Source organism: Octopus sinensis, linkage group LG5, assembly GCF_006345805.1.
Source record: "Octopus sinensis linkage group LG5, ASM634580v1, whole genome shotgun sequence".
NCBI classification, from domain to species: domain Eukaryota; kingdom Metazoa; phylum Mollusca; class Cephalopoda; order Octopoda; family Octopodidae; genus Octopus; species Octopus sinensis.
Window position 1 is genome coordinate 38,037,188 of NC_043001.1, and position 11,202 is coordinate 38,048,389.

The 11,202-nt window shown below is 34.9% G+C and overlaps 1 protein-coding gene across 1 annotated transcript; it reads right to left on the reverse strand.

The window, feature by feature from the left end:
* On the reverse strand, positions 1 to 2,169 carry LOC115211909. The gene has a single exon (XM_029780656.2). It carries the CDS (start codon positions 1,948 to 1,950, stop codon positions 604 to 606), a length of 1,347 nt encoding a protein of 448 aa, XP_029636516.1. The 5' UTR covers positions 1,951 to 2,169; the 3' UTR covers positions 1 to 603.
* Positions 2,170 to 11,202: the final 9,033 nt, after the last annotated feature.

Below are 11,202 nucleotides of genomic sequence, written 5' to 3' on the forward strand. Positions count from 1 at the left end.
TTTTCTCTCAAATCACTTACACTCAGTCATATATGCATACTGACATTACCCATCCAACCTAGCATGCTGGTTTCATTTCTTTCAAGTTTTCACATATCCTCAGTAGTCACAGCCCATGTCTCGTTGCCATGTAGTGAGACATGAGCTACTGAGGATATGCAAAGACATGAAAAACCTGCTGCACAACACACATATATACCTTACAAATAAAATAAGCATTGTATTTGAAGTAATAAATCTAGGCAAAATTACCATTATTTTCATTCAAGAAATTGGCCACCAGCTGTATTTTATTTCCTGGACAATGCCAAGTATCCTTTATGTAGTAATTTTTTTTTTTTTAAATGAATGTAATAAGATTGTAATTTAATATACATGAAATTTGAAAAAGGAACTAATAATAATTTGATAAAACTGAATATTATAAATGCATTAATATTGAATAGCATATAAAAACATACATATCAAAACCTGCGGCACACACACACACATACCTTTATATATACCCAAATGATTTACATATTTATAATTACAATTCATAGTATTAATGCTCATATTTTCAATACAATATAGTTGTTAATTTAAAATATATCAAATTGGAGTTTATGACAGATTTTCTAATTTAGATTCTAAAGATTTAATAGCACATTCCATCAAATTCATTTTGGCAAGGCAATAATCCAATTCTTTTTTACAGGTAACACCCAGTTCAACAGAAGAGGGATGAAAACAAGTTTGGTTCTTTGTGAAATTTTCTTTTGGACACTGTTGAGGCTCAACAGGAGTGATTTTCGTGTCTAATGATGATAATACTGGAGAATTTTCTTTGCCTACAAACATTTTAGAAGAATTTAATATCTTTCCTTCTGGATTTTTCTGTTGTAAATCCAGAAGAATCTTTGCAGATTTGACTACAGTTTCTGAAATGTTTTCCATCATGGGGTCATGATTAATTTCTTTTGAAGAATTTGAAATCTTTTCAGCATTTTGGGAGGTTCTAGTTAGTGGACATCTTACTACTTTAGGAATAGTGTTTGAAATGTGATCATCCTGTTCCTCAACACAGTTTGATGGATGATTTAAGTTTTCATTCTGGATTATTAAAAGTTCTTGGGTTTTTTCTTTCTTTGGAAAGGGTCCTATTTCAACACTTACTGGGAGTTTCTTAATGTTTGATTTCTGTTTTTCAAGAATTACACAACCTTTTGAATTCGGAGGCAATACAAATTGAGTAATTTGATAGTTCTTTGGAATCCCTAAAGAAGAACAAGCATGGAACAATTTTTTCCCAAGATGCGGTTTAATGGAATAGTCGGCCTTATCCGTTTTTTCAGTTTGTGTGTCTTCTCGATTGTGTTCAGGTTTATGTAAGTGAGATCTGGTGGCATTTTGTTGATTATAAAAGTGTGTATTGTTATCAAGATGATATACGGAAGATGTAGGATTTAACACTTTAACAGATTTAGCAGGTTCTTCATTAGCGGTGTTTATACTATTTCTCGGGCCAGGTCCTTCGTTCGTATTAGATTTGTTGGTTAAAATTCGAGTTTTGCAGCGACCACTTCTACGTGTCACAGTCGGGAACTCTTTACATTTTTGTAGAACTAAATCCAAAATATGTGTACACATGATCATTTTCATCTCAATAAAGGCTCTATCAATCAAGAACATATTTTTTGTAATGGGAGGTTTATAACACAAAACATCTCGCACTATGCGATAGAGATTGTCGACGAAGTGTTTGTTAGTTTTACCATAAAGTTCCAAGCCTCTTTCAGCAATAGCTTTACTAAATTCGCAATTAAACGATGAAAACACATAACCGTATACAGCAAGGTAGACATCCAAAGTTCCTGAAAGGAAGTCTGATCTACGATAATTAGGAAATTTTACTTGTTTCAGCTTACTTTCAAGCTTACCTAGACTGTTTACAAGATCTCCAGCCGACATCTGTGCTTTTACTGTTAAAATATATCAATTTAAAAAAGAGATTGTGATAAAAAGGATTGTAACGTGAATACACGCGCAATTTTAGAACACTAAGTTAAACTGGTAGGTTCACAACGGTATTTACGAAAACCATTGAGCGAACTGTGTTGTAATTGCTAGGAAACCGTACAATAATGGACTGACAACCAATATTTGTAGTTTCGTACTTTTTTATTGTTGCATAACCAAAGCTCAGCTCTATCCAATTACCCATGATTATTCCGTATTTTAGGAGTATGTGAGACTACATCATACAATGTGTCATTTTCTTGACTCGGAAGTATACAAGATAAATGAAAATTGTTGGCTATTTCTCGTAAATCGATTAAATATGCAGAGGCTCACATAATAGCTCAAGTTTCGTACAAATAATTAAAAATACGTAAATGAAAAAAAAAGATCAAATGAACACTTTTTGGAAATTATCATTTATTAGCTAATAAAAATGTAGCAAAAGGAAGCGAGCTGGCAGAAACAATAGCACGCCGGGCGAAATGCTTCGCAGCACTTAGCGGCATTTCGCCTGTCTTTACGTTCTGAATTCAAATTCCGCCGAGGTCGACTTTGCCTTTCATCCTTTCGGAGTTGACAAATTAAGTACCAGTTGCGTACTGACATCGATCTAATCGACTGTCTTCCGCTCCCAAAATTTCGGGCCTTGTGCTTAGTTTAGAAAAGAATAAAAGTGTAGCAACCGAAAAAGATAAAGACACAATATTTAATTTTATCACGAAGTTTAAAATTTTTAGTTACCTAGAAATTATGTTACAAAGTGCCGTTCAAAAGGAAAAGATCCGACGATCATCTCGCATTTGGCGGAGTTGTGAAATAACTAGCCCTCGAACTCTCAAAACTTATAGGAAAGGTAGTGGAGAAACTTTTTGAAAAAGTTTTTTTTCAGTCGTTATTCCCGTAGTATGGGACTCAAGAATGCTAAAAAAAAAAAAAAAAAAAAAACAATAACAAAAAACTACCCTGTCCCTTTCCTCTGAAGTATAGGATTTGGAGAGAGAGAGAGAGAGAGAGATATTCCTAAACACCTTGGCTGCTATTTCTAGCAAGTCGAGCGAATTGTTAGAAATAGTAGCCGCTTTGTCTCACAACTTTATTGGATTCAAGTCCCAGTTGAAATTATGTAACGGCACTAGCGATAAAGGATCTTTTCCTTTTGATGGACGGAATTTTCTAGTTAACTAAACAATTTGAAACTTCGTATACTGGTAGAATGTGTCAAAAGAAAACATAATTTGAAACTTCGTATACTGGTAGAATGTGTCAAAAGAAAATATTATTGTTAATGTTTTCTTTTGACACATTCTACCAGTATACGAAGTTTCAAATTGTTTAGTTAACTAGAAAATTCCGTCCATCAAAAGGAAAAGATCCAGAATGTGTTTATAAAACATCATTTTCTCTTGGTTTTATTGAGAAAATTCTATAGTTTGTAAGATATTTCGTCTGAAATTTCGAGCATTTCGGCAATTTTAACCAATCGATTACCTCCATTGAGCTAAAATCATTTGCTGCGTCTAAAACTGAGACATCCTGTCACTAACCCTAAACCTCACCCTAACCCTAATTTTTTTTTTCTTAATTGTTAAATTAATTTAATTGTTACGCATGTAAAAAAAACGAAAGCAATGGAAAATAATTAAAACAATTAACAAACAAAATAATTCTATAATTTTATACACAAGCTTTCCGCACGTATACGGAGGTTTAGGGTTAGTGACAGGATGTTGTCTCAGTTTTAGACGCAGCAAATGATTTTAGCTCAATTAGAGGTGATTCATTGGTTAAAATTCAAAAAATTAAACTGCGTTAAACAAACGAATTACAATTTTATCAAGAAAGCCAAGAGAAAAAAATGTTTTATTTTGACACATTCTACCTGTATACAAAGTTTTAAAGTGTTTAGTTAACTAGAAATTGTGTGCCGTTCAAAAGGAAAAGATCCATGAGCTGATCTTTTGAACTTTCTCCGGCCTTTGAAGGTTTAACAAAATTATGGCGCCGAAGGCCAAGTGTTCAAATGTATTTCTTATTGTTTCTATTGTTCTACACATTTCTTGAAGTAAATGCTTTCCTTTTGTTAGAATTCAGAAAATATGTACATTGAGTAGTAAAAATCTTGTGTTCTCTTATTCACTTCTACTTATTTTCGATGGAATACATTTCTTTTTTACGGATAATGCTTCAAGGCAGTGCCCCAGCATGGCCACAGTCTAATGATTCAATAAGTACAAAGGTGGGGAGGGGGAATAACGAAATCTATCACTGAGGTGGTTTTGACCAGGCCCAAAAAAATTTGGCGTTTGATACAGTTGTCTAAAAAGTCTTCAAGGTGGTGCTCCAGCATGGCCGTAGTCTGGTAACTGCAAGAAGCAAGAAAGGAAAAAAATTCTGGGGTCGATACGTTTAACTAAAACTTCTTCAAGGCGGTACCCCAGCATGTCCACAGTTTAATGACTGAAACAAGTAAATAGGAGTGGAGGAGCTGCAGTCTGCTGTTCACAGACTCTAACCATAGTTCAGTATCAAGGACAAGAAGTCTATTATTGGAGTACCTAGTGGGGTAATCTATAGTTGCCTTGATACTTTGGTGGATGGAGTTAGCTACTTGCTGGATGCTCTCCATTATGTTTCTCTTAGTTTCAACATTACCGTTACTAGAGTTGGTCTTAACTAGGATATTAATGTCATCTACATACCTAATGTAAAGTAAAAGAGTTGTGGACTGTTCTGCTAAGGATTGCTTAAGTTTTCTGTCCCACCAGGTCATGAAGAGGCTGGCTAAATCTCCAGCTACACCGACACCAATGGCTGCACCTTGAACCTGCATGTATAGTTTCTTGTTAAACTTTACCATGTAGTTCTTCAAGGTGGTTCTTACGCTAGCCCCTATTGCATGTGCAATCACTCCTTTCACCTGATTGTGTTGTCAGAGTCTTGGATGGGTACGATCCAGCATTCTGCGGTGTTTTCTTCACTGCTGAGGTGATGGTGGGTGGTCTTCCCCTCTGTGACCCGGTGGGGGAGAATCAACTGAGGTCATGGTCATCTAAATAGTCACTGTCATAGCTTAGTCTATTTCACTCTCACAGATTATCTCAACACACACATACACGCACGCACACAGTTGTCTCGAAATGCAACGTAAATGTGGGCGTAACTTCTTTTTTTATTAACTGATACAGGTTGTTCAAATGGCACGTGTTGGTAGAGTAACTTCCTCTTTAGTAACTTTTCTTCCAGTTGTTCGTTGCAGGCAAATAATCGGTTCCAAACAGAAACGACTTACTAACATTGATTTCTTGACAAAAGAGCAATGAAGCTACAGTCCCATGGAGATGACACCATAGACGAAGGCAATATGCATAGATGGAAGAAGTTTAAAGAAGAAGAAACCAATACTGAAGACAACCATGCAGTAGGAGACCATCAACTGCAACAACGAACACGAATCGCCGAGTGGGCGAATTGATTCATACAGGTGTTCAGTGAGCTTGCTGCACAGCTTGACTGGTAGTCACAGTGAATTAAAGATGGTGGAAGACTTTGGATATGAGAAAGTGTGCAAAGTTAGTACTTCGGTAGTTTGACGGAGAGAAGAGTGGAAGTACGCTCTGATTTGCCAGAAGCGTTTGAAGCAATAAAGAAAAATCTACCTCACTCGATCTGGTGACAGGGAATGAAACATGGGTGTATCTTTATGATTTGGAAACGAAGACTATCTATTGCATAGCGTTACACTTCTTCTCTAATGTCTAAGAACTAGTGATTGGACAAGTCATGATGATTGCTTTGGTGAGATGACAATAGTGTCAGTCACCTTGATTTTCTGGAACGTAACTGTATTGTGAACAGCGGGCGATACACTGCGGCATTCAAAAAACTTAGAAGGGACATTAGGAGGAAAAGACCAACCAAGAGTCTTAAAACGATTCAATATTTACCATGACTGCACGAGGAGACATATCTTTGGCAACAAATCAGGCAATAATCAGATAGGGGTTGACCAGTGGTTCTTCATCCACCGTACAGGCCGGATTTGGTACCCTTCGATGCTTACCATTCAGCCCAATGAAAGACAGTTTTCGGTGAGGGGTAGAGATTTGATGATACAGATGAGATGAAAGTAGTTACGAAGAAGTGGGTACATCAGTGTACACCTGATTTTTTTTTTTTCGAATAGGTTTTTTGAGTTGAACGATGCCAGAATGCATCGTTTATGAGAGAGACTGTTGAGTACTCTACAAACATGCGCAAGCTGAGTTTGCTTTTGTAACAATTCTTGTGGTGAGGAGTTAATTTATGTATGCATACTTTGTCATACAGTTTATGCTTTCACATATTTTCATACATTCACTACATATACTATGTTGCTGAAAGTCATCTACAGTTCGTGCACATTTACTATTTTTATGAAGTCAGTACTCTATCTTCCACTCTACACGTTGAGTCATTATTCATTGATTTATAACTCATAACAATTCACAAAGTTCGTTAATTACTTTCTTCGCACCCTTTTCCTCTTCCTCATTTGATATCGTATGTCTTGTTTTATTTTGCAATTGTTCTTCCATCCAACCTTTTACCTTCACACTTATTTAACTTGATCTGGCCTTCACCACTTCCCTACCATTTCAAATGACCTGGTTTTTGCCAGAAACTTTTACCACCCCATCCCCTTTATTTTCTCCCAGACCGTATCTCTCACACACTACACATGCTGTCCTTTCCTGCCTCTCTTCCCACACATACATCACTCCACAATACTTTTCCACGACTGTATTACTGGTCTTTATATTCTTTCTCTTAAAAGGACAAAATGTGTAATTTTTTTTAACTCCTCACAACAAATTAACTCTCAAGTTCAATAAATGTTAGGCCACATCATCACTGAAGATCTCGTCTAACAAATGCTAGGTAAAGACTGCATTACAAAGGCTAGTCTTCCTCTTAAGAACTGGAAAATACTTCAATCCCCTACAACTATCTCAAGTGAGACCTACAATGGATAACTGACCTCATATCTAGAGACTAAGACATTCCAACCTCTAGTCCACACACATTGATATGCAAACTTTACCCCAGTGGGATTTTAAGTCAGAACGTAAAGAACCAGAGAAAATATTGATGTGCAAATGATTCAGTTTATTCACTGTTCAGTAATAACTTTGTGTATTTGTAACACTCCTTGATTGACTTTTCCTATGAAATAATTCAATGTTATGCTATCATCCATCAGATTTTACCAGCCCTCTTAAGTTGGAGGGATAGAGATGTTTTATGTTTTACACAGGACACTGTAGTCGAAGTGATGGGGTATAAACTCACAATATTTCAGTCAAGGTTGATAACTCCACTCGAGCATTATAATTTCTCAATATTAGTAATAATTGTAGCCTAACTCTCTCTGCCTTCTATGTTCTGCATTACTACATTGGTCTGTTCCTGGGAGCTGGAGGGCCTTGTGCCATCTCTATGCAGTTGTTACCCACATCAACACTAATCACTACACTGAGTCCTTCTTCAGAACCCTGCCATTTGTAATTCCGTCCCTGCATATGTTTTCTTGCAAATGCTCTAGACGAACTTCAATCATACAGATCACTTTGGGCTTGAGAGTCTGTGTAGGTCATAGGCACAGCTCCTTCCTCCAAACCAATCCAATAAAAATTGGATGTAACAGGTTTTTTTTTTCAACTTAGTGAATTCTTTGGCATAAAAGTGTCCAATGTTTAAGGCAATATGAATCATCATTGCCCAGTTTTTTTGTTTTTTTTTTAAATCACAGTTTTGACAACTTTCTGTCTCAGTTAGGCTATAATCATTACCAATATTGAGAAATCACAATGCCTGAGTGGAGCTATCAACCTTGACTGAAATATTGTGAGTTTAGTGAGTTTATATCCCATCACTTAAACTACAATATCCTGTGTAAGAAAAATAAAACATCACTAACCCTCCAACTTAAGAGGGCTGGTAAAATCTGATGGATGATAGCATAACATTGGATTATTTCATAGGAAAAGTCAATCAAGGAGTGTTACAAATACACAAAGTTATTATTACTGAACAGTGAGTAAACTGAATCATTTGCACATCAGTATTTGCTCTGATTCTTTATATTTTGAGATAAAATCCCACTGGGAAAAAAATTTGTCTTTCTTAAAGTATTACTCAAGTACTTAATTTAACCAATCAACCCATCTCCCAAATTTTCTGGCTCTTATTATTATTATTATTATTATTATTAAGGCAGCAAGCTGGCAGAATTGTGAGCACCCTGGGCAAAATGCTTAGTGACATTTTATCTGTCTTTACATTTTCAGTTCAAATTCTGCCGAGGTTAGCTTGGCCTTTCATCCTTTTGGAGTTGATAAATTAAGTACCAGTTGTGTATTGAGGTTGATATAATCGACTGCCCCCACTCCTCCAAATTTCAGGCCTTGTACCTATAGTATAAAGGATTATTATTATTATTAAGGCAGCAAGCAGGCAGAATCATTAGCACACCAGGCAAAATGCTTAGCAGCATTTCATCCATCTTTATGTTTTGAGTTCAAATTCCGCCGAGGTTGGCTTTGCCTTTAATCCTTTTGTGGCCAATGAAATAAGTATCAGTAAAACACTAGGGTCAATGTAATCGACTAGACCCCTTCCCCCAAACATCAGACCTTGTGCCTTTAGTAGCTATTATTATTAGTATTATTATCATTAACAATAATAATTAATAATTATTATTATAGCCATCCTGCTGAGATGAACTTTGCCTTTCATCCTTTTGGAAGTGAAAGGTACATGTCAAGTAGTGAAGTTGATATAAACAATTGTAGCTTTCACCCAAATTTGGTACCTTGTGCTTAAGTAATCATTATTAAAGAGCGTCAGAAGAAACTCCTTGGGATATCTGTTCCAACTCTTTAAGTTTTAAGTTAAAATCTCAGCAAGATCATTTTTACCTCTTCCTTTCCAGTTGATAATATGAAGTATCAGTGAAATACTGAGGTTGGTCCAAGCATCTGACCTTATGCCTCTTAGGAACAATTATTACTGCTTATATCAAAGCAGTGGCATAGCAGAAATAGTAGGGTCTTAGACTAAATCTTAATGATATTTAGTCTTGTCTGTTCAAGTTAAGAGGTTACTTATTGCCAAGACCAACTTTGACTTTCATTTTTCCAAGATCAGTAAAATATAAGTGCACTGGAATTAATTCTGTTAACATTCCTCAACAAATGCATGGACTTGTCATGTAATAAATCATGTTTACAAATTAACAACTTTAGATCACTGAAGACAGTGATCAAATGATGTTAATGAACAAGTATGACTTAAAAAGCCCTTTGAAATGCACTTGAACCATACTACTGGTACTTGCTCCTGTTAAATCCCTCTAAGTTTTTCATAGTTAGTCTCCCAAATATTCCCCCACCATCTAATCTAAGGGTCTTTCCCCATTTTCCTTTTCCTGTTGTTTTCACATCTTGCAAGTTACTTGCCAATTAGTGCTGGTGGCACAAAACAAGCACCCAGTACACACTGTAAAGTGGTTGGAGTTAGGAAGTACAGCTAGCCACAGAAACCAAGCCAAAGTTGACATTGGAGTTCAACACAGGACAGGGGCTTGTCAGATCCTGTCAAACTAACTCATGCCAGCATAGAATACAGAATTAAATGATGGTGATATATATATATATAATTTTCTGTCCAAAAATGAAGAAATTATTGCTGGTGTCTTCTTCATATCCTTGACACACCAAGTAGATATCATTTCTAGATAAATAATCTGATGCAGGGTTAATAGGAATACTTCCACTGATATTCCAATTTGTAATCACTCACTTCTACAGTTAGGATACTGTATACTCCTACTATAACTTTCATTCCTCATTATTCCTAAAATTCCTTTTGGAACTGATCCTACCCAATGTAAAAGAGTGAAATATTTGCTCTTATCAACAAATTAATATCACTGAATTTTACTAACTGCTCCTTTCTCTAATGTCAAATAAAAATGATCATTTCATTAACATTTAACTCTTAGTATTCAGTTTACATAGTCAACCATGTATATAAAAAAAGTAGACATTATCAAAAAGTTGGTATGAATTTGTATCATACCCTTGAGCAAAGAACTCTATGCACCTCAAACTAACAAGCTAAAAATTAGTTTAAAAAATACCTTTAAAAAACTGAATAAAAAAATAAGTTTATTATTTCTAGTTCAAATCTTGATTCTGTATTATATATAAACAGAGCAGACAGAAAAGCATTCAGACAGTAGTTTGGTTAAACAGTATGATAGTTAAGAAAAATTATTAGTAACCACATTAATTCTCTCTTAAATCATTCATCTAACACCAGACAAGTTGACCACTTATTCAGTCCTCATCTTACTTTCTCTGGCAGCCATGATAAGCATATTATTTAACATTCTATGTAGAGAACAGAACTGGTTCTCTTTCAGCTTTAATCATGGCACATGTTAAACTGAATAAGAAATTTTGGGGGATATCTATTTTGATCATTTTGGAAAACATGTACATTAATTTTCAAGTCAGTTACTTCTATGCCAAGATCCACTGGCATACAGTGTTCTAAAAATGACATGATATGATTCTACAATGTATTATTCAATTGAAAAATAAAATATATTATTTCTATAATACATTATTGGACTCGACAAACAAAATAATATTATAACATGTACTACAAACTTCACTCAACTTTGTAAGGCACTAAAATATTCATAAACATTATCTGCAACCCATCTCTACAACTAATAAACTTATTAATACATTCAAAACCACATCCATATAAGCTTTACGTTAATTGATGTTACAAATTAAGATCAATTACATTAACAATGTATTCAACGATGTATTAACCCTGTATTCTCAAATTGTGTTATGTAATAACTATTGCATTATTTTTCCAACAAGGTCCATCAAGATTTTTTTTTGTTAGTATTTATTAAAAAAGAGGAAAATAATATATAATCTATTATTGCTTTTATTTCTACAAATTCATCTGTTATTTTCCTACAGTATTATTAGTTTGTGTGTGATTTGACACACTTTGGGCTATAAATTTTATTTAAATTTAGTGAACATGTATTTATATAGAAATGTGACACTGTTCTACACAATGAATTTGCAGACTGTAACCCAATGTGATTTTAATGCAGCATTTCAATATTAAAAA